We start from the raw sequence: 22,135 nt of genomic DNA, 5'->3' as shown, positions 1-22,135 counted from the left end.
CCCATACTAGCCTGCAGCAGGACTATGGGCGCTGGGTACATCACATATCACATCCATAAGCATGTCGTCCACCCATTTGAAAACCCCCACACACTCGCACCCACTTCTGTCTGAAGAGCAGCCGTCGCGTGGGCGGAGGAGGAGAGCAGCGACACCGCAGAGCTCTTCCAAGACGCCTACAAACTATTTTACCCTCAAGGCACAGCTCGAGGAGGACACCGTTGGCCAACCAAACTGGGACGGCAGCGTTCGCGGCTATGGTCACCATGGTAGGGGAAAACACCGGACAGACATACGGGAACAGGACAGGCCTTCAATATCATCTCTATGGGACAGCCAGCAACAGATCGGGGTTCCTTCTGTCGCGGCAGACAAACCCCCTGGCTCTCACTTCGTGATAAGTGAGATGTCCGACTCCGACCGCCATGGCCCGCTCGTCACCTCTCACGTTCTGGCTACCAGATGGCATGACTGCTCTGATGATGCTATTGAGGGTGCAATTTCAAAGTTGACAGCCATGGAGTCCCCCGGCGATGTCGTCCATCACCCATACTTCACTGCTTTGCGTATTCTAGCTTCGGCGTACCACAGGCTATTAGTCGTACGACAAGACCTCGAGGAACATAGACGGGGGGTTCAAGATAAGGAGGATGCGCGGAGAAGACGGGCGGACGAGCTCCTACACGAACTACAGGCTTCGGACAGAGATACTGCACGTCGCGTGATACAGTCAATCTTCACTGACGACGATGAAGGCGTCCATCGAGTACAGCGGAAACAAAGTTCACAGGTACTTTTGATTTATTCTAGCCGATTTTCCGTTCAGCTCACCCTTGTTTAGTCTCTAATCGATTCGTTGAGTGAAGCCATTGCCGACGAAGTTCCCCTCTCCCGTACGGTGCCGAAGCCTATGACGCCCACGCCGGAGGAAATCACGGATCAGCTTACCCACTCATCTCAGGCTTCAATAAGCCCATCCGTGACTCCTGTCAATAGTACCCCAATTCCTGAGTCGAGCAGTCTTTCTGCCTCCTCCCTTGACGAGATCAAAACTCAACCCTCCCTACAACCGCCCGCACTTGATTCTAATGATCGTGCTTCGAAGCGTGATTGGATGGGTACATTGTGGGGCAAATCGAGGGCATCGCATGCTCCAGATTTGCAGGCACCCGTAGCCTCTGCAGGCTCGTCTTCCGACGAAAATGCGCTCCCGGGCAGAACGCCAGGCCGGGATCGGAGAGCGTCTGCCAGAAGCGTGTTTGGAACTTTAGGAATTTCAATCCTTAACCCCATACAAAGTGCCTCTTCTAAACGACGGACGGTGGCCGATGATGTTCCACCTCCACACTCTACAAGCGATGACGCTCGTTCAACCAAATCCAATATCGCGTCCGACAACTCTTCGTTTGTTGACCATTCCGACGCTCACTCGGCTCGCCCGTCAACCATTCCTTCTGGTGTCACTTCACCCATATCGTCTCCTATCCAGCAAGCATTTACACCGACCCTTGCTGCTCCTACCTTAACAATAACCCTCGACTCTTCATCCGAAGCAAAGTCAATATCATCATCATCAGAGCCTCCGGTTGTTGTTATACAAGGTGCGACACTCCGCGCTATAACGCATGCCACGCGTGTCATGTCAAATGACCCGAGTAGCATCCTCACGGATCAAGGTCGTGAGACTGGCCCACTTATCGCTACACTTGCTATGAATCTGATCCGAAACGCGCGTGAAGGGGGTATCGTCTTCCGGGAGAAGTCGTGGAAGGATAGGAAGGATGCAGGAGTGAAAAAAGAAGAGACTGCTGAACGTCCAACTGCTACCTTGAGCTCGAACGCCGGAGCCGATGCTGCCATGGCACTGAATCGTGCATTGAATTTAAGTGATGGATTAAAGAAAAAAATGGAGAAATCTTCGGCTCTTGCCCGTGTATCTTCACCTTTTGCATCACCTCTCTTTGGTTCCTTCGGTCGTCAACAGTCTAATCGCAAATCATCCGTTCCATCGTCGTCCAATCAAACCGGTCCCCCCTCTGTTTTGCAATCGTCACGCGGTACCGTGACTAATTCCAAGCAACCGGTCCTTTTACAACCCAAACCAAAACTCGGATCAGTTCCTCTTGAATCTATCATCCCAGAAACATCCAAACCGCCCACGCATTATCTTTCACGACCATCCGCCCTAACATCATTTACCTCTCACGATTTCCGCTTCAGTCTTCCATTAGCCCCTCACTTTCAATCTGCTTCGCGCTTCTCAGTGCAATCCGGTGATCACGATGAACAAGGAAAGGCTATTGGCCCTTTGCTGACGGATCGATATGGCTTCATGTACGATATCGCGTTGTATGATGTGTTGCTATTGATACGTGCGAAGGAATGTGGTAATAGTGCCCCTGCATGTTTAACCGGCGTCAAAATTGCTGATAGGGTGGAGGATAATAGTTGGCCTGAGGATGATGATTCGAAGAGTATAGGTACTGGAAGTGCGAGAGGGCGAAGTGGGGAGGGTATTGAGGTTGTGAAGGGCGAATGCCTATGCGATGGGGAAGCTGACGCAAGTAGTGTTGTCGGAGAACATGTTGAGGAGTTACCATCTTTGGATGCGCAGTCATCGAGCGCCAAATCACGTTCTTCCTCAAAGAGTGGGAGAAGAAGCTCGAGCGTACTTCCTTCTAGTGCGACCACCGCTTCAAACACGACTAATAACGGGGGAACAGGGAGAGGATCAACATCATTCGCGGCTTCCATCCTCAGTGTTAATGATAACACACCACGGCACGCATGCACCAAAACCATTCGTAAATTGCTCGATCAACTCACCGAGATTCACGACCAGCAACAGGCCGCGCAACAGAAAGAATGGAGTATATTCGTAAAACAGCGTTCACGTGTCAAACCTTCAAGTAATAAACCTTCTTCCTCTAATCAACCCACTGGACCAGCAAACACTCTCCTGAATAGTATAGGTCTCGGTCTAAGTAACGACGATGCCGACGATGCCGATGAACTAGGACATACCGAAGGTCTTATCAACTTCGCCCAACTCGGCAATTCAACCGAACGTCGTGAGTTCGATAAATTGGTACGGAACGGTATACCACTCTGTTATAGATCAAAAGTTTGGATGGAATGTAGTGGTGCTTTGGAATTGAAGGAACCCGGTTTGTTCAAGGATTTGTTGGGAGCGACAGAGAAGAACGGAGAGGAACTAGGGAGTGTAGTGGCGGAGATTGAGAAGGACGTTGGGAGGACCATGCCGTTGAATATATTCTTCGGAGGTGATGGTGCTGGCGTGGATAAACTTAGAAGGGTGTTGATTGCGTATAGTCGGTGAGGAATTCTTCATCTCACTTCCTTTGCGTTAGATTTGACACACCATTTGGCAGACGCAATCCAGCTGTGGGCTATTGTCAAGGCATGAACCTCATCACGTCAACGATCCTTTTGGTACACGCAGACGAAGAAGACGCATTTTGGATGCTAGCAGCAATTGTCGAGAAGATACTACCCGAAGATTTCTTTTCACCTTCGTTATTGCCTTCACGAGCGTGTCCACTCGTATTACTGGACTACGTCGTTGAACACCTTCCAAAACTCCATGCCCATTTGATGGAACTTGAAATAGATCTTGGAGCTATTTGTTTCTCTTGGTTCTTGTCGCTGTTTACGGATTGTTTACCCGTTGAGGTACGTTTTCTATTCACGTTGAAAATGCCGGCATGGACTGATTACCCCCCTCATTTTAACGCGTAGACATTATTCAGGGTGTGGGATGTGTTTCTCGTGGATGGACTCGATGTCTTATTCCGCCTGGCGTTCGGTATATTACGAAAAAACGAGCAAGAGTTACTTGCTTGTGAATCAATACCCGCCGTTTACGTCGCGCTGGAAAGCCTACCGACAAGGATGTGGGAAGCGGATAAGCTCCTCCAGGTACGTAACGATAATTTTTGTTCCTTTTCTATCCTATACAGTTCCTGATCTAATTGTCTATCATAGGCCGAAGCCGAACTTCGACCTGTTCTCGTACACTCGGACATAACGGCAAAAAGAAATAAACACGTTAACGCGCTTTCGCAACTTATGTCACAATAATAAATTTTGACCTTGGCCCACTACGCACTCCCTTTTCTGTCGGTCTTTTGCATGTATTTCTTTTCTGCTGTAGATGTATAATCTTCCTTTCCTCTTGGATCACGAATACGCTCTCTGTTTAGTAGAATCCAGTTCATCATAAGTTTTTTAGATCGCATGTGTACGATATTTAGCATCGGTATTTACATTTGAACCAGGCCGAGTAATTCACCAGTCTTGTTAACCAGTCAAGAATCTTCCACAGCCTCAGACTCAATCACTGCTCATGTGGAATGCTCAACTGTATGACATAGGAACATAATTTCATAATCACATAATACAAGCTACATAACAAATCCGCGAGATCGTTCGTGTTGGTCTTTTTGTAGTAAAGTAGAAATAATGGGACATGGCAGTACTAAGTTTGCAAGTATTCATGTATCTTTTGATGTGATAGTGAGTCGACATATCTATGATATGCTTGTAAATGGTGTTTAACGTACCACCCGTCACTAGCTGGGACGATTCCCAAATCTGACTCCAAAGCAGGAATGAAAGTCAATCCAGCGAGCTGATAAAAGAGCGATCAACGGTCCAATCTACCGATTTCCAAATAAATGTTAAGTCGCAACACTTACAAGCTGGCGGGGCTGCGCGCCTGCGTTCACTTCAGCCGCCGGCATTGCTGAGGCATGGCTGGCAGATCCAAGAGCTCCACTTTCCACTTGAATCTGAATGAGGTGACCATCAAGATGCAACTAAGGTATGTTTGAGCTGAGAAGATTACATACAAGTGGTTGAATTGGGCTCGCTTGCGCGATGAATCCAGGAAGAATGAGAGCCACGAAGAAGAATGATAGAGAGGAAATCGTCTTAGAAAGGATGCCCATCTTTGTCTTATTCCAAAAATCTCTCCATCCCATCCACCTTTTATGTTCTCCCAACTTCCTACACCAGATTATCTTGCATAAAAATATCTCAAATAAACTAGACCATTTCGAGGGGATACAGGTTCTACCTACGTCTTCGCCGCATTAACTCCACGGTTAATTATTTTACCCAACATTGCTCAAGTCTTGACAAAGATAAATCATAACACGCTCAGTGAAAAAACATCAAAGCAATCCTTCTAGCCTTGTTTTTTTTTGTCGCCGGGTGAGATTGCACTGCTTATTTGTTCTCGGCACTTCAAGACATCATGCTCGATGCGGACCTGTAGAAGATGAAACAAATTCTTTGACATGAGGAGATGCCCCGTATAACCCGCAGGAATGTACTGAACAGTGACTCCCGGCAGAAGTCCCTGTGGTCATGATAAGCAAACCAGATACGAGGTCTACTTCAATTCCTTTGTATTCCGGGTACGACTCACGATCACTTGCAATATGGAAGGTACAGGGGACTTGTAAAAATAATCGCCATATCATACTATTCACTCTTAACTAGCGTTTAACTTGAAACTTCCTGCTACCGTTCCCAATACAGATGTTTGTGTTTGATCATGATGAACCGTTCATCAATTAATCATTCCTCGGACATGCCAGTGAGTAGTATTCATAAGGGGACATCGAAGAGATTGGTACCAACTGCATGTAATAGCCGCTCGATTTTATTTGTATTTCTAAAGCGTACCCTAGAAAAGTATGCAGAATCGAAAGGGCAATGTCAGGGTACAGCTCAAGCCATACAGTACGTCAGAGTTTTTGGTCAGGTCATTGGCGTCAGGGCCCGGCGGCCGCTATGATTTAATGGTACTAACTCGTTCTTCGTCACGGCCCTGGGGCATGCAGTAAGCCGTGGACAAAATACGACAATTCTGTCCTAGCTAGAAGGTCAAGATGGACGCTAAATTGAAGGGCCCCCGTGATCCGATACCATGTCAGCTCAATTACTTAACTTATCTATCAACTACTGCCGTTGCTCTTAGAGCCAAATGCCCTACACCACTGTGCGCTGAACCACACCACCCGCTTGCCCCGTATGGATGGCACCTACCGTCCCGTCTGGCAGGAGATGGTGGTCACAGCGTCCCCTTCCATATCATCGACAGAACAGGCTAACGTTGTACTGCTACAGCATCGTGTTTAACGCAGGCCCAGATATACTCTGAGTGTAGCTGCAACCAGCATTTATTTTTCTCTAGGCTCGACGACTGACGAAGCTGTGGACTTCTTTTCCCACTGCAAAGAAGCATCGCGAGGTGGGGATTTTCAATCCGGTATGTTGCTAATACTTGTCGGAACGGTGACACTATTTTGAACTACCGTTGGTTCATAGTGAGCTTTGGCAGGCTTCAGCTGTACTTTCTGACTCGCGGTGCTTCTTGGCAGATACAAGTTTTAGTTTCTGGGCCAACATGCGTGATAAATTTTAATCTATAAGATTGAAACAAACTTGGAATGACGACGGCTAGATGCTACGCATTTTTGGCAGGCCCTTGCTGGAGGCGGCGAACTTACCCGCAAGGAAATGAATGAAAACGCATACAGATAGCCAATGTCCATCGCATTCGTCCGAGATCCACCTATCGTATGGCTCTCATTGATATAGAAACTCCGATGCGACTCAAGAGATTAACCTGGGTAAACCCCTCAGAAGTATCCAGCACGAATCAAATAGAAAGCGGCGAGTAAGGTAGTTAGTGAATCATGAACAGCGATTAAAATGTCGCGAACCAAAGTTCGAGGGCCTGGGTGGCCAGCTCTGCTGGTTTCGGCGACTGCCATTAATTACTATATGAGGTATGATGGCGGTTGCATTAAGTTTAGCGCATTGTTCAGACGCGATGGTGCTTTCGAGACGTCCCGACCGCGATGGCATCTGGCAAACGAACAGAACAGCGATTCTGCACTTACTAAACCTTTCATCCTCCGATCTATGGCCAGTGACCGGTTGACCTCCCATCCGGGAGAGTAGTTTCCGGCATGTGACCAACACATCCTGTGTTGACGCCCAATCATAGCCCAGTCTCTGACTACACCCCATCTTCTTTTCATCCCGGGGATATTCCGTGGAGTGTACGACATCTCATCGGTGAGTATAAAGTCCCTTGGTTATGGATGAATCTTTCACTAAGGCAATATGCAATTTTTCCCAGCATCAGTTCTACTATTCTCTGTTGCAGCGGCGATTCAAGCTGCTAGACCAACCACGGTCGTTGATTTGGGATATGCAAAATACGAAGGGAGTTTGAATAATCAGACAGGCAACATCGAGTTCCTGGGGATTAGATATGCTGCGTCTCCTACCGGTAGGCCACCCATTTTGTCATCAAGAGCTCGGAATGATAGTGACTGATGGACTTAAAGGCTCTCTTCGTTGGCGTGGACCACAGACCCCGCATAAAATGCATGGAATACAAAAAGCTGACACCTTCCCAACTTCTTGTTACCAAGCTGGTGATGGGACGTCACCCAACACCCCGTTCCCTCTGAATCGTCGACAGAATCAGCCAGCTCCCACGTTCTCAGAAGATTGTCTATTTCTGGAGTTAGTTTCTCATTCATCTCAAGATGATTTTTTAGTCTGACCTAAACTAACAACTTATTCAGTGTAACTGCTCCAGCATCGACTACGGAAGATCTACCCGTTATCGTTTGGATCCATGGGTTTGTCAAATCTACCCTGTGGCAATATTCATGTCATAATCATTTTAATGTATCATTTTGTAGAGGCGGATACCAGGCCGGTAGTGTGTCAGGGTTCGACGGCGATGATCTGGTCCGGGAAGCTGGCGGAGGTATCGTAGCGGTTCTTATCCAATATCGCTTGGGTGTTCTCGGCTTCCTGTCTGGACAACAGGTCCGCGATGGAGGTGCATTGAATGCTGGGTTGCGTGAGCTATGAGTCCAGCCGTCAAATTCTTGTTGAGCACTGATTTTTTTTTGGTAGTTGACCAACAATTTGCTCTTCAATGGGTACAACGACATGTAGGTTACATATGTGGTGATTACGGGACGTTGTTGCTCAAAGCGGTGGCAGATTAGAAAATTTGGGGGAGATCCGAAGAAGGTCACTATCTGGGGCGAATCCGCTGGTAAGTTTAGTCAATTTTGTCTCGTTTTCGACCCAGTGCCAAAACGGTTGCTCGTAGGTGCTGGATCGGTCCTGCAGCACGTTATTGCGAACGATGGAAACACGCGACCTCCGCTTTTTCGTGCAGCAATATCCAGCTCGACATTTCTTCCCTCCCAATATGCATTCAATGATCCGATTCCCGAAGTAAGTCGCATTTGAGTAATTTTTTTCTTTTCATGTCGATTTCACTTTGCCTAGCAACTTTTTGGGGAAGTTGTCAGCCAAACAGGGTGTGTATTCACGTCTGCTTATTTCCCGAGTTATCTTTTATACACTTATCTAGATGCTCCTCTTCACGACATGCTCTCGAGTGTCTACGTCAAGTCGACGCTGAACTGCTTCAACAAGTGAACGTCAACGTTTCGCATAGTGCATTTTTCGGCACTTGGGTGTTTGTCCCTGTAGTGGATGGACATTTCATTACAAAACGACCTACCGAACTTCTTCGTGAAGGTAAAGTCAATGGAGTATGTAATTATATCTTCTGGCGGTGATTCGCGCGTTTATGAATATTGTACTATCAGGAGGCGCTTCTTGCCGTCACCAACCCTCTCGAAGGAAGAATCTTTGTCGACTTGAGTACCGCGCCAACAGTGGAAACACCCACTTATCTCGCTAACCTGTTCCCTAAATTCCGAAATGTCGATATCGTCACTGGTACTGCTCAGTACAAAGATCAGGGAACACCGATTGACCAAGCGATTGCTATCATGGGCGAATGTAAGTGCGGATTTCTGAATGGACTTTCCTCGCTAATTCCATCACTGGTCAGCCATTTTCATCTGCCCGACTTATTTCTTTCTTCGCGCCTTCAAAAACAAAAGTTTCAAGGTATATCGAGTTTCTTCGTCGTATCAACAGGTCAAGGTCGCTTACCTGTTGAAAAGGGCCAATTTGCTATTCCGCCCGGTGATCATGGTATGGATGTTATCTTCTATTTCCCCAAGTAAGTCATCTTGAATTTTTTATACTATATGTCCAATAATGATTCTCTGCGTTTATAGTGGAACACCTGGCCAAGATCCTCCGTTCAATAATACACTTTTCATCAATAACTTTGGGCAATCGTTCCTCAATTTCGCCTTATCGTTGGATCCAAATGTTAAATGGGATCCTGCGAATACGGTCCCTCACTGGGCCAAGTGGAATGATAGGTCAAGGACGGAAATGTTATTTAATAAGACAAGTGAAGACGAGCCCGTGTTTAGGTCTATTTCGACTGATGCGAAGCTTCTTGAGCGGTGCGAGTACGTATATATTCCTGATTGTTTGACTTGCATTTATGGGAACTGATTTTGGAATTAGGTTTTGGGAGAGTGTCACTGCGTTGACGGCACAATGATGAGAATAAAACCTTGTAGAAACCTAGGATACAGTGTATGAAACTTCTCGGTATCTACTACTACTTGTTCGTTAGCAAAAGAAGATGAAAATCTGACAAATGTGGGATGAGATATTCGATTAGTAGATCGAATTGGAATGCGGCACAGGAAGTAAAGCGCTGTACGGTTGTCCTCGACTTGAGAGTGGCTCAATGGCACTCTCAATTCGAGGACCCGCAAGCCACCGAAGCAAGATGGGTTCCAGAGGTTAGGAAGTGCAACACTCGTTTAGGGCGAGGAGACTGAATTTTTCGCATAATGATATTCGGCCTCAAGGACAGTATTATGTACCGTTTCATCTCAATCGCCGCCTTTCGGATAGTAGTAATGACCATCATCATCGCATCGCTTTTGAAGCTTAGTGTTCTGAGGGCTGCTTGTTCCTAGAGTGCGTTTCATATTGGTGGGCACATTCGGATTGAAGATCTGTTCGATCTTCAGAGTACAAGCTGGAAGGAAAAATTCGGGAAAGATATTTGCTAAAAGCTTCGAGGAGGACTTAGAGCTGTATAATTTACTGGACTTGGATGCCGAAGATGTTGATGACGAAGAGGCTGACGGTGTTGAGGGTGAAATTTCCATCATTTGACGAGACGACGGAACAAATTCTCTTGCAAAGATAAGAAATTGTACTTATCTGATCTGTTTACACAAATTTTTACCGCTTGCGATGATAATAATTGTACTCCATTTGATCTGCTTACACCTACCTATTTATACCATTACCATCAAATACGAGTTCAATGGTTCATGAACGCTCATGAACGCGCACAACGCTGGGTGACATACCGTGATTGTGGCTGTGAGATTTCCCAGATCCGTTGATGGGGAATGATGGCAGCAGTGACAGTCGGATACGCGCATCACACGCATCACACAACATCACTCGTTTGATGTTTTGTTGATGACCGTCTCTGGCTACACTCCATCTTTGTTTCATCCCGGAAATATTCTTTGGAGTATGTGACTTCTCATCGGTGAGTATAAAGTCCCTTGGATATGGATGTATCTTCTACTAAGACACTATGCAATTTTTCCCAACATCAGTTTTTCTACTATTATCTGTTGCAACGGCGATTCAAGCTGCTAGACCAACCACGGTCGTGGATTTGGAATATGCAAAATACGAAGGGAGTTTGAGTAATCAGACAGGCAACATCGAATTCCTAGGGATTAGATATGCTGCGTCTCCTACTGGTAGGCCACCCATTATGTTCATCGAGAGTTCGGAATTATAGTGACTGATGAACTCAAAGGCTCTCTTCGTTGGCGTGGACCACAGCTCCCGCAAAAGATGCCTGGAATACAAAAAGCTGACACCTTTCCAATTTCTTGTTACCGAGCTGGTGATGGGGCGTCACCGAATACCTCGTTCCCTTTGGATCGTCGACAAAATCAGCCAGCTCCCATGTTTTCAGAAGATTGTCTATTTCTGGAGTTAGTTTTTCCTCGTCTCAAGATGATTTGTTAGTCTGACCGAAACTAACTCGTTCAGTGTAACTACTCCAGCATCGATTACGGAAGATCTACCTGTTATTGTTTGGATTCATGGGTTTGTCAAATCTACCCTGTGGCAACCTTTAGGTCATGATCATCTATACCATCATTTTGCAGAGGCGGATACCAGTCCGGTAGTGTGTCAAGGTTCGATGGGGATGATCTGGTCCGGGAAGCTGGCGGAGGTGTCGTAGCGGTTCTTATCCAGTATCGTTTGGGTGTTCTCGGCTTCCTCTCTGGACAACAGGTCAGCGATGGAGGTGTATTGAATGCTGGGTTGCGTGAGTATGAGTTACAGTCGTCCTCCTATTAACTGCACACTGATTTTCCCGGTAGTTGACCAACAATTTGCTCTTCAATGGGTGCAAAGACACGTAGGCTTCTTAATTGGTGATTACGAGAATTTGTTGCTCAAAGCGGTGGCAGATTAGCAAATTCGGAGGAGATCCGAAGAAGGTCACTATCTGGGGCGAATCCGCTGGTAAGTCAATCTTGTCTCGTTTTCGACCCAGTGCCAAACGGTTGCTTGTAGGTGCTGGATCGGTCCTGCAGCACGTTATTGCGAACGATGGCAACACGCGACCTCCACTTTTTCGTGCAGCAATATCCAGCTCGACATTTCTTCCCTCTCAATACGCATTCAATGATCCGATTCCCGAAGTAAGTTGCATTTGAGTATTTTTTTCCCTTTCGATGACGATTTCACTTTGCCTAGCAACTTTTTGGGGAAGTTGTCAGCCAGGCAGGGTGTGTATTCACATCTATTCATTTCCCGAGTTATCTTTTATATACTTATTTAGATGCTCCTCTTCACGAAATGCTCTCGAGTGTCTTCGTCAAGTTGACGCTGATTTCCTTCAACAAGTGAACGTCAACGTTTCGCATAGTGCATTTTTCGGCACTTGGGTGTTTGTCCCTGTAGTGGATGGGCATTTCATTACAAAACGACCAACCGAACTTCTTCGTGAAGGTAAAGTCAATGGAGTATGTAATTATATCTTCTGGCGGTGATTCGCGCGTTTATGAATATTGTACTATCAGGAGGCACTTCTTGCCGTCACCAACCCTCTCGAAGGAAGAATCTTTGTCGACTTGAGTACCGCGCCAACAGTGGAAACACCCACTTATCTCGCTAATCTGTTCCCTAAATTCCGTGACGTCGACATCGCCAATGGTACTGCTCAGTACAAAGACCAGGGAACACCGATTGATCAAGCAATAGCTATCATGGGCGAATGTAAGTGTAGATTTCTGAATGGACTTTCCTCGCTAATTCCATCATTGGTCAGCCATTTTCATCTGCCCGACTTATTTCTTTCTTCGTGCATTCAAAAACAAAAGTTTCAAGGTATATATCATTGTTTTCTGTCACCTTAATGGGTCAAGGTCGCTTATCTGTTGAAAGGGCCAATTTGCTATTCCGCCCGGAGATCACGGTATGGACGTTATCTTCTATTTCCCCAAGTAAGTCATCTTGAATTTTATACTATATGCCCAATAATGATTCTCTGCGTTTATAGCGGAACACCTGGCCAAGATCCTCCGTTCAATAATACACTTTTCATCAACAACTTTGGTCAATCATTCCTCAATTTCGCCTTATCGTTAGATCCTAATGTTAAATGGGATCCTGCGAATACGGTCCCTCACTGGGCTAAGTGGAATGATAGGTCAAGGACGGAAATGTTGTTTAATAAGACAAGTGAAGACGAGCCCGTGTTTAGGTCTATTTCGACTGATGCGAAGCTTCTTGAGCGGTGCGAGTACGTATATATTCCTGGTTGTTTGACTTGCGATGTATGGGAACTAATTTTGTACTTAGGTTTTGGGAGAGTGTCGCTGCGTTTACCGCACAATGATGAAAATAAAACCTTGTGAAAGGCCATGATGCAATGTATGAGACTTCTCGGTATCTTACTATTATTTGTTCGTCAGCAAAGGAAGATGGAAATTTGATGAGCGTGGATGAGATATTCGATTAGTAGGTCGAATTGTAATGTGACGCAGAAAGTAGAGCGCTATACCGTTGTCCTTGACTTGAGGACCCGCAAGCCACCGAAGCAAGATGGGTTCCAGAGGTTTGAGTAGGTGCAACACTCGGTTAGGACGAGGAGATTGAGGGGCTTTTCAAATAATAGTGTTCGCTCTCAAGGGCAGTGTTATGTACGGCTTTATCTCAATCACCGCCCTTTTGAATAGTAGTAGTGACCACCATCGTCGTATCACTTCCGAAGCTTAGTGTTCTGAGGGCCGCTTGTTCCTAGAGTGCGTTTCTTTTCTGTAATAAGGCTCCATGGGGCTGACCAAATTGACGAGCTATACCAGCGTCAGAATCCAAAGACTCCTGTTGGGGCCCTGCTGAGGTACCAAAACTTCACGGAGCCCATTGGTCCACAGAATTCTTCCCTTGCGAAGCGGTTTTATTATAGGGAGAACACCTTCACGACCGCATGACTTGAGCTGAAAAGAACCAAACTCAAATTTAGTGACCGGAGGTTTATTCATTCATGGCCACTCTAGACCCGAGCTGGCAGCGTGAAAGCGAAGTTACGTTCGGTAATTCTTGCAAAGTGATTGGGCCTGGCGTGAGTAGCAATAAGTGAGCGAGCTCAGTGATGTCGGACGTTGAGCGTGGGGTAGGATTTTAGAAGGGTGGGGACTCGGTGGAGACGAACTATGAACATAATAACTTGAAGGATCCCGGGCCGTGATGTTTGCTGAGAGGCCGTCAACAGCGGCGCTCGGCGACGCTGGGAGTCGAACCTAATTGTCGTCCTTCGATGGAAGTACTAACAAGTCCGAATACCAATGTCTTGTATTCCCCTGAAATCTCATGTCCGCAGTCAAGACCTAGGCTTCGGGTACAGATAATGATAATGATATTAAGGACGCATGTACATGGCGCCATCCTGTACATCAACTCCCCTGATAATAAATCGAACAGCTGGATTCTCGTTGAATGTATCTTAAATGAAGAGACAAGTTCTCTTGAAAGGCCCTGGGTCTTGCCACTAGCAATGTTCAACGTCCATTTTAAACATAAAAGTTCGTGAGCAAGGGATAGCGAAATTGTTCTGATACATTCAGATGCTTCAATTTCAGTTGAATTATTCAGGGCCTTATTCTACAAGTTTGATTGTTGTAGTTGGAAGGAGTCGCGTAGTTTTATGACGATTTTGCCAAATTGATCCCCACGTTTCATAGTTTCGAATCCTTCCTCGGCTGATTCCAAACCGTCAATGACGTGCGATACGGTAGGTATAATGTGCTTCTGAGTAAGGAACTCGGTAGCATCGATAAGGTCTTGACGAGAGCCCATAGTTGAACCTATCATTTATTTTGTGATGAGAGCAATAACAAGGAATGAGGATAACTTACCTAACAACTTCTGGTTCTTTAATACTTCGCGCATTGTGAATGTTATGGCAGGCGCCGTAGTCCTTACGCCAAAGTCAAAGGAGCACAGCGAGAACAAAGGAGAGGAGTTTACATTCCATAACAAACGACCTTGCCTCCTTGCTTCAGAGATTTCGCTACGTTTCCCATGATGTCGCCGCCACTAGAGTCGATAACAGCGTCTAGTTGAGAATTCGTCGAATTCTTCTTCAAGTGAGCCAAAATATGGTCCGGCCAGTCAGCTGAAATCCTTGGTATTAAGAATAGTAACGAGTATGAGAGGCTGTTGTTACCAACCATCCTTGTAATTTGCGCCTCCTTTGGCTCCTAGACTGATAGCCTTCTGGATCTTCTCCTCGCTTCCACTTGTGACGTAGACCGAGGCACCCTTTGCGAGGCAGAGTTGCATTGCAGTAAGAGCGACGCCACCACCTATGCCCGTAATCAAAATGTTTTCTCCGGCTTGCACATTTGCGTTCACAATTGCTGCTCTGCGGGTGTTGCATATTGACAAGGCGATAAGTTGGGGTTATTCGCCAGCTCACTTACCGCCAAGCGGTCACTCCACCCAGGGGCCAGGCAGCAGCTTGAACGTCGTTGAGGTGATCAGGAGTCAGGATTACTTGATCACGCTCAACAACTATGTATTCAGTAAAAGTTCCAATTGGTGGGTGGGCACCTCCTCCAAGAATACCAAACCTGAAGTCGTGTTGACAGGTCGAACGAGATGGCAAAGGCTCGGACGTACTTTGACTCGGGTGCTGACGGATCTTTTTCCCATCCGCGACTGGGAGTAAGAAAAACGCGCTTATTGATGAGGGGATCTTCAGGCCATGCTGATGCTATTACCGTCCCTACCAAGATGGAGAGTTTGAATATCAGGGTCAATGTACTGATGATGGAGAGGAAAAGACAGCCTTACCGGCACCATCGGCGCCGAACACGCTCCCTACAACAATACCGGGATACATTCTCTTTCTGATCCACACCTAGTGATACTTCAGAAGAGAACAGGGCCCATGAAGAGTCGTTGTGCTTACATCTCTGTGATTCAACGCAGCAGCTGCCACTCTCACAAGCACCTCTCCTTGTTTGAGAGATGGGATTGGCCTTTCAACAAGTACCGCCTCATCGTAAGCCGGCTTCTGTTGCGTATTAGATCTCTGAAGTATTATTGCCTTCGAGGATTGTGGGATCGTCATGGTGTTGTTGCTCAGGTAACTTAATCCTCGATCGCGAGGCAAGGGAGTTCACAGCCGGCAAACCGGCACATATTTCGGCCCGACGTATACGCCACACTTACAATTGGCTCAGCTAAAGTCAAGCATGACTGACTATCTACAAGTCATGACAGCCTTAAATTTTAACGGGCATCTATCTGTGTTGCAGAACTGCGTCCCTGGTCGCAGGTTACACCTTCGCAGTCCGCATAAAGACATTCTTTAATTACATGTATATCTAGTTAATCCCAAGCCCGAGACGCGTTCTGCACGGGCAATGGATTTACAATAGCGCTAGCTGAGCTGTTTAATGAGGGGCACTGCCAGGTTTGTATTCATTTAAGTGACTGCTGAGTGTCTTGAGTGGCGATTTAGAGATTTTGGAGGCAGTAGAGATCGATAGCTGACCTTTGGATAATAATCCTCTTCCGGGTTTGGAATTGATTTGCTTTCTGTTGGTTGACGAATTTATCTCAGAGAGACCGCAATCAAATATGAGGCAAATGTTCCAGTAGATCATCGATCTGAAATAACAAAGTCAAATGTCAACCTCCACCGCCGCCATTGGTAGGCGATAAAACAGAACTAATTGAGCGAAATCAATCTGTTTTGGCTCCGACTGTTTAAGTCCCTGGCCTTCTCGCATCAGCGAATTTGCCGCTTACATTGACAACTACTGAGAGCGATTTTCGATCAGCTGCCTACTCTCAATGCGAAAGAATTTACCGACTTCAGTTGTAAGTCGAGGAGAGGATGAAATTGATGAGAAATGCTAGCGGTCCGGTGGGCCGTTGGGCCGTGTATGTATTCATGCTGATCAAGACTACGACTTGAAACGTTTTCACAATATACATGGCATATGCTGGACAACCATTTTTTCTTGCTGATATTGAACGTTGAGAATATTGAGATTGGGTGACTACCGATTGTAGTGAAATCGGCGCACACGGAAATTATTTCCGGATTAGGACCTGTCTCGCTCTTCCACTGACTACGACGACGAGCTCATGGTCGAGAATGGCGCCCCTCGCTGCGCCAGAGCCGATGAATGCAACCACGAGCCATTCAAAGCTCAGAGTTTCCGTGACTCTGCCAAACGACAGTGTTGTTGCTGGCGGGCATGTTACTGGAAAGATGGAGGTCGAGTGCAAATCGGACAAGCTGGGTATAGGGATAATCATGGTTGAGCTTCTGGCCCTTCAAGGTGCGCTGGTAATACGGCTGTTTAATGTTACTTTGATTTCTGATTATCGGAGGTAGAACTGACCTCGCGAGACCATTCGGCTCGGAAGACTTTTCTGCATACAAGGAGAATGTTTCAGGGACCTGGCTTACCACCATCAAATGCCGTTCACGCCCTTCCCCTCCCTGGTGATCCCCCTTTACCCGACAATTTCTACCAAGCCAAACGTGGGCATTCGACCTTTGTTTTTCGGATCCCCATCCCACGATACATCCCAGCTTCCATCAACTTTGTCAATGGATTAGCGAAAATCAGATATGAAGTTCGTGGAAGCGTTGGCGTCTATTGGAAAGGCGAGAAGCAGCTCGTAACCGATAAAGGTGAAGTTGGGGTCTTGGAAAGTTTTGAAGAGGATTCGTTTGATTTTGGTGCGGGAAGTAAAACAAAGGCGGAAGAAGGCGTGGTTGTCGTCGGCGAGAACGGAAGATTTTGGATGCATGGAAGGATCATTGGGGGGCTACTTGTCGCTGGGGAAAGTGCTTGTGTGGAATTACAGGTGAAGAACCATTCGAGCAGGAAGGTTTGTTTTTCCTCTCCTTCGAAGAACCGATTGAAATCTTAATCGCACAGAATGCGAATTTGGTCTTGTCCCTCAATCGGACCCTTATCCTACCTACTACCAGCGCAAAGCCATTGGAGATTTCGGATACAATTTTGACTGTGCCTTATAGAGGTCAGGAATATACACTTCCTCCAGGGGCCGAGGGTGTCGCACACCTAGTGTTTGACGTGCCAACAACCGCGAGGAGCGTCAGAGGAGGTATGTACGATGGGGACGAAGATGGCGTGCGTAATACCAGTGAAGCGCTGTTCTCTATCCAGGCCAACGTGGAGGTAAAAGTCGGCATGAGGCTAGGCAGGTAGGTTTAGTCTGTTTTTCGCATTTGGCTCACAGTTGATGAGGTTTTAGTAAGGATATCAAGGTGGATATACCAGTGACCATCGTTCATCCCGATGCACTCCCCGACGCTCCTCAGGCGCCGCCACCACCCTTGTCTAATCCTCGATACACTGCAACGCCAGCTCCAGCACCACAGTTCGACCCTCAGATCCAACAGGTCTGGATACCTCACCCTCAACACCAACTTTTACCTATGAGTTATGCTTACGACCAACGATATTATCCCCAGCACATTCAATACCCCCATCAAGACCCATATACCCATCTTAATCTTCCCCAACAATCTTTCTATGTACCACACAGACCCTCCAGCGCGGGTCCACTTGCAAGCTCTTCGCATACAACGACTTCATATTCCTCTCCCATATCTGGTTTACCTATACCTGCGACGCCTCAAAGACTTTTACCACTTCCCGATCATGCTTCGTCACGACCGTCTCATACCTCATCTCATGCTCCTCTTTCGCCTATTCATCCTTCACCGCATCCACCCGCGAACTTGTCACCATCACAGAAGGTACAAGGGATTAGGGAGGAAGGTCAAGGTGCAGTCGCGTCGAGGATTTCGCGACATCTTAGGCAAAGTTCTGTTGCGACTGGGAGGGGAAGGAGTTCTTCACCTGTTGCGCATCGCTTTGGGCATCCTGAACTCTCGATGGATGCTTTGAATGCCAGCAACACTGGTGATGTTGGAGGTGGAACCGCAGAACCCTTGTTACATTCGCCAAGGCCTCGGATGCAACATAAACAATCGTATACTACAGTGAGTGGGAAGGACGTTACGAGGAGTGAGAATGTAGTCGAGTTGGAGGAAATAGCAGCTGGGTTGTCAGATGATACCCCAGCTCTGTCGAGACGTAAAGGGAAGGAGAAGGTGCAGATTGAATCTACCCCGAAGTTGCCTCCATCTTTGCCGCGCGATATGAACAAGACTTTACCGGTCCTTCCGCCATCGACGAAGTCCCACGAGTCACTTGACAAAAAGCCTGATGGCGTCAATACTTCCGTGCCGTTGGAATCTTCGTTCACTTCACCTTCTCTCGCAGCCCATTTAAATGCCATCGCTCTTACCGAATCAATAGACCCACATCATCATTCAGCGCCAGCACCTAATCTCCTCTCGCCGACTGACACACATCTTCCTACACCCCGGACACCAACGCTTGTTGCTTGCAAACGTCCTCCAAAGCTCGATCGTGGAGCTGGGGTAGGGGGAAGTGGATTAGACGCTCTGGAACAACGACTATTAGCCGAAGTTGGGACGAGGAAACAAGAGAAAGAGAAGAAACCTGATGTGCGCGACATTTTGGTTTCCTCTTTCTCTGCTACCCGCGATGAAGTCGCATCAACTCCCACTACCGGTGCTGTGAAAGGCAAAAACACTGGTATTCGTACTGGCTCTGGTACACCCGTTTCAAGTGGTCCAACAAGGAGCATTCTAAGCACCTCGACTACACCGAATCCTGATGCACGTGCCACTGGAGATGGAAGTGCAAGTTCGGAAAGACAAGATGAGAGCGCAATTTCGAGTTTGACTTTGGACCAATCTAGTGTTGGGGAGAATGATGATGGCGGAAAACAAAAGCGAGAACAGGAGTTAGTACAGGAAGGGGAGAAGGAGAAGGATAGAGAGGATGAAGATCAAGAATCTATGGATGGTGGTAAAACACACCGTGCAGGAAAAAGTGTCGCTGGTGTGGAAAGCTATTTTCAGTCAAGAAATAATCATAAACGAGAACTTGCGGTTGTGGAACCTGGTCCGAATATGCGATCTTACTCCAGTAATGCCGTGGTAGATCGTGATGCGAGTCCCCGGGAAGATAAGGATGGTCCCATACTCGAGAAGAAGAGAACAGCGCCGGCAGCATTGAAGAGGTCTGCTCAGGCGAGAGGGAGAGTAGCGGCGTGGTTGGGGAATATTGATCCAGATGTACCACCTCAAGAGGAGATTATACCACCTAGTCCGAGTGTGGTTAAACCTTTGGGGTATGAGTGGGATGATGAATATATTGGAGGACAGAGCTCAGAGAAGGAACTTCAGAAATTTTCGAGGAGAAGGGGTAAATCTCGTTCGAGGTCTTGTTCAAGTTCGCGTTCATGGTCGCCACCACCTATACCAGGACCCACGTTGCCGATGTCACGTCGACCTAGTCTCTTAACTACGGAGACGGAAGACAAACAAAGCAAAGTTGCCGAAGCTGACGTCAAACCATCAACAGCGGTATCACCCGATCCTCGCTCATCAGGATTTATGCCCATAGCAACAATGAAAGCCCAACGAGACTCGATAACGAAATCTATGTCGAGATCTATGATGCGCCATTTTGGTAGTTCGAGAGATATGACAGTCGTATTGGAATCACGGAAGGTGATGGATATCTGGTCGGAGGGTTTACCCAGACATGAATCGGGTTTGAAAGAACCGGTTGGAGATGAAGAAGAGGAGACAAAGAAAATGAATCCGGAATACCCGTTGATGGAACCTGTTGTACCGAAGGCACAGGCTGTCGGGACTGATAAGAAGATCTCACCACCTGTTTCCACGAATCGTCAAGATGGTTCTGGTAGTCTGGGCAAAGTTACGGAGACTCGCGGAGAACAATCGATCACCTCAGGTCCGAAGGGGAAGAAACCGATTAACGAGCTTCTTACTCCTCCGATGTCTTATGCCAATGTTGCTTCTGGGGCTGGTCGACCGACTTCTCCAGCTGTAGCGACAAATGGAGGTGCAAAGGTTGTACCTCCTAAACTCCCAGTGTTTCCTCCTTTAGCGAGGCAAGATCAGGAAGTGAAGTATGATGTTAAATCGGCGAGGGGAGGGAGAGGTGGAAAGGTTACTCATGTTGCAGCTTTATGGGCTGCCGTTGCTGCTGGAACCGCTAGTAGTTCCGGTACTGGATCGGGCGCTGGGTCTGGATCTGGTGTCACTACTCCCGCTGCGAAGGTCGGAGGGAAGGGGGATGTGAAACTTGGTGCTGGTGGAGGCACCACCGTGATCAATCGTAGTCAGCCAAACGACCCTTCTAATGCCAAGGTCAATGCGAAGAAGAAACCCGGAGCACCATTACTCCTCCCCAGGAGAACAACGGCCGCGTCACCATCAGCCAACGCGTCTACTACCTCTACTGCTCAACTCAATCCGCATCAGCTGAAATTACGTCCTCCACCTCATTCCTCTTCTGGTTCGAATTCGGTATCCCCCCTTCCTCAGGCTGGTAGCAAGAAACCGAAACTGACGTCCACGAAACCGGGCTCAGGTAACCATTACAATAAGAGTAAAAATGCAACGATACCTTTACAAATGAAAAAGTCGACTTCGGTGCCGGCTTCACTATCTTCTTCGTTTGCTACTCCGATGCTATCGTCTACCGCTTCTCTTGCTAGACCTGTTGGTGGTGTTAGTAGTAATGGTGGGAAGACTGCGGCTATCGTTGTTGGTTTACCTGGAATTGGCAGAGGGCTAGTGCCAGGTGAAGAAAGAAATGTGAAGAAACGTAAATCCGGACTTGATGTAGTCGGAGAAGAGAGTTCAAGCAGTGGTGGTCCTGATGTGAAGGAAATGTCGGCGAGAGCTAGTGATAGTGGGGCTGTGAAACCCGAGAATGTGGGGGAGATGGTTCAGCCTACCTCTCGCGAGATGGCTTTTGGTCAAGCGAGGTTACGTGATTTGATTAAGAGGTATCAAAGTTGATTTCTTGATTATCTCAATTTTTAATTTATGTATCTGATACACATTTGCTCGTCTTTCTTGATCGGTTATTGTCTTATTGTTTTCAAATTTATTTTTTTGCTGTAAATATGTGTTGTATGAAAATAAATGCATTTAGTACATTTTCACTTCTCTCATATTTAACCTGTACTGCGACTAATTCCACCGCAGTTTCCTGTATCATCGAAGTTTCAGCATCATAGTTGGGATAGAGCCTAGAGACACTCACGAACATAGAGTTTCGCAGCTCAAAAATCGTAAATAGGGGGCGAAGCCTAATGAAAGGCGAAGTCAAATTATGAAAGCAGGATGGGCCCCGATAGAATTGGCTAGGGGACCCAATTGACGGCACATACCACCCATGGCATCTTAGTACAAGCGAAGCCTTGGGTGATCATCAGTGCTTTGATACCGCTCATCAACAGGCCATCGAGATAGCTGTCACAAAAACCAGGACCACCGTTGAGGAATCTATGTTGATTGCAACCGACCTCATGCCTGATTACACTATCGAAGTTGTCAGGATCCTGCTCGACAATTCTGACTAAAGTCTGAACCTGGAGTCGATCAGCTTCATCTCTAATGTGATGCTAGAATCTGTATCACTCAATTTTTATTGGAAGTCGCGAA

The 22,135-nt window shown here is 47.0% G+C and overlaps 6 protein-coding genes across 6 annotated transcripts; 4 read left to right on the top strand and 2 right to left on the bottom strand.

Moving 5' to 3' along the window:
* Window positions 1-61: 61 nt before the first annotated feature.
* On the top strand, window positions 62-4,102 carry AGABI2DRAFT_217774 (hypothetical protein; the record flags this gene model as incomplete). Its single annotated transcript, XM_006458886.1, has 8 exons — window positions 62-352; window positions 407-790; window positions 842-1,457; window positions 1,554-2,038; window positions 2,078-3,336; window positions 3,393-3,693; window positions 3,760-3,939; window positions 4,006-4,102. 8 exons carry the CDS (start codon window positions 62-64, stop codon window positions 4,099-4,101), a joined length of 3,612 nt encoding a protein of 1,203 aa, XP_006458949.1. The 3' UTR covers window position 4,102.
* A 396-nt stretch (window positions 4,103-4,498) lies between these two features.
* Window positions 4,499-4,970, bottom strand: AGABI2DRAFT_115912 (hypothetical protein; the record flags this gene model as incomplete). Its single annotated transcript, XM_006458885.1, has 3 exons — window positions 4,499-4,651; window positions 4,719-4,838; window positions 4,872-4,970. 3 exons carry the CDS (start codon window positions 4,968-4,970, stop codon window positions 4,499-4,501), a joined length of 372 nt encoding a protein of 123 aa, XP_006458948.1.
* A 2,095-nt stretch (window positions 4,971-7,065) lies between these two features.
* On the top strand, window positions 7,066-9,594 carry AGABI2DRAFT_217766 (hypothetical protein). The gene is made up of 15 exons (XM_006458884.1): window positions 7,066-7,113; window positions 7,178-7,330; window positions 7,389-7,569; window positions 7,632-7,688; window positions 7,752-7,915; window positions 7,972-8,009; window positions 8,062-8,116; window positions 8,174-8,301; window positions 8,356-8,387; window positions 8,441-8,624; window positions 8,682-8,877; window positions 8,930-8,988; window positions 9,045-9,103; window positions 9,162-9,404; window positions 9,463-9,594. The coding sequence occupies exons 3-15, from the start codon at window positions 7,427-7,429 to the stop codon at window positions 9,497-9,499; spliced, it is 1,395 nt and encodes a 464-aa protein (XP_006458947.1). The 5' UTR covers window positions 7,066-7,113; window positions 7,178-7,330; window positions 7,389-7,426; the 3' UTR covers window positions 9,500-9,594.
* A 970-nt stretch (window positions 9,595-10,564) lies between these two features.
* On the top strand, window positions 10,565-12,895 carry AGABI2DRAFT_115910 (hypothetical protein; the record flags this gene model as incomplete). Its single annotated transcript, XM_006458883.1, has 14 exons — window positions 10,565-10,736; window positions 10,796-10,976; window positions 11,035-11,091; window positions 11,154-11,317; window positions 11,373-11,410; window positions 11,463-11,517; window positions 11,569-11,696; window positions 11,752-11,783; window positions 11,837-12,020; window positions 12,078-12,273; window positions 12,326-12,384; window positions 12,442-12,500; window positions 12,557-12,799; window positions 12,859-12,895. The coding sequence occupies 14 exons, from the start codon at window positions 10,565-10,567 to the stop codon at window positions 12,893-12,895; spliced, it is 1,605 nt and encodes a 534-aa protein (XP_006458946.1).
* Window positions 12,896-14,116: 1,221 nt separating this feature from the next.
* On the bottom strand, window positions 14,117-15,634 carry AGABI2DRAFT_200803 (hypothetical protein; the record flags this gene model as incomplete). Its single annotated transcript, XM_006458882.1, has 8 exons — window positions 14,117-14,363; window positions 14,415-14,476; window positions 14,527-14,674; window positions 14,730-14,923; window positions 14,982-15,131; window positions 15,181-15,286; window positions 15,355-15,421; window positions 15,473-15,634. The coding sequence occupies 8 exons, from the start codon at window positions 15,632-15,634 to the stop codon at window positions 14,161-14,163; spliced, it is 1,092 nt and encodes a 363-aa protein (XP_006458945.1). The 3' UTR covers window positions 14,117-14,160.
* A 1,035-nt stretch (window positions 15,635-16,669) lies between these two features.
* On the top strand, window positions 16,670-21,562 carry AGABI2DRAFT_177075 (hypothetical protein; the record flags this gene model as incomplete). Its single annotated transcript, XM_006458881.1, has 4 exons — window positions 16,670-16,856; window positions 16,913-17,415; window positions 17,466-17,755; window positions 17,806-21,562. The coding sequence occupies 4 exons, from the start codon at window positions 16,670-16,672 to the stop codon at window positions 21,485-21,487; spliced, it is 4,662 nt and encodes a 1,553-aa protein (XP_006458944.1). The 3' UTR covers window positions 21,488-21,562.
* Window positions 21,563-22,135: the final 573 nt, after the last annotated feature.

This window comes from Agaricus bisporus, assembly GCF_000300575.1.
Source record: "Agaricus bisporus var. bisporus H97 unplaced genomic scaffold AGABI2scaffold_3, whole genome shotgun sequence".
NCBI classification, from domain to species: Eukaryota; Fungi; Basidiomycota; class Agaricomycetes; order Agaricales; family Agaricaceae; genus Agaricus; species Agaricus bisporus.
Note: the sequence above shows the minus strand (reverse complement) of the source record. Positions and strands in the feature narration are given on the sequence as shown.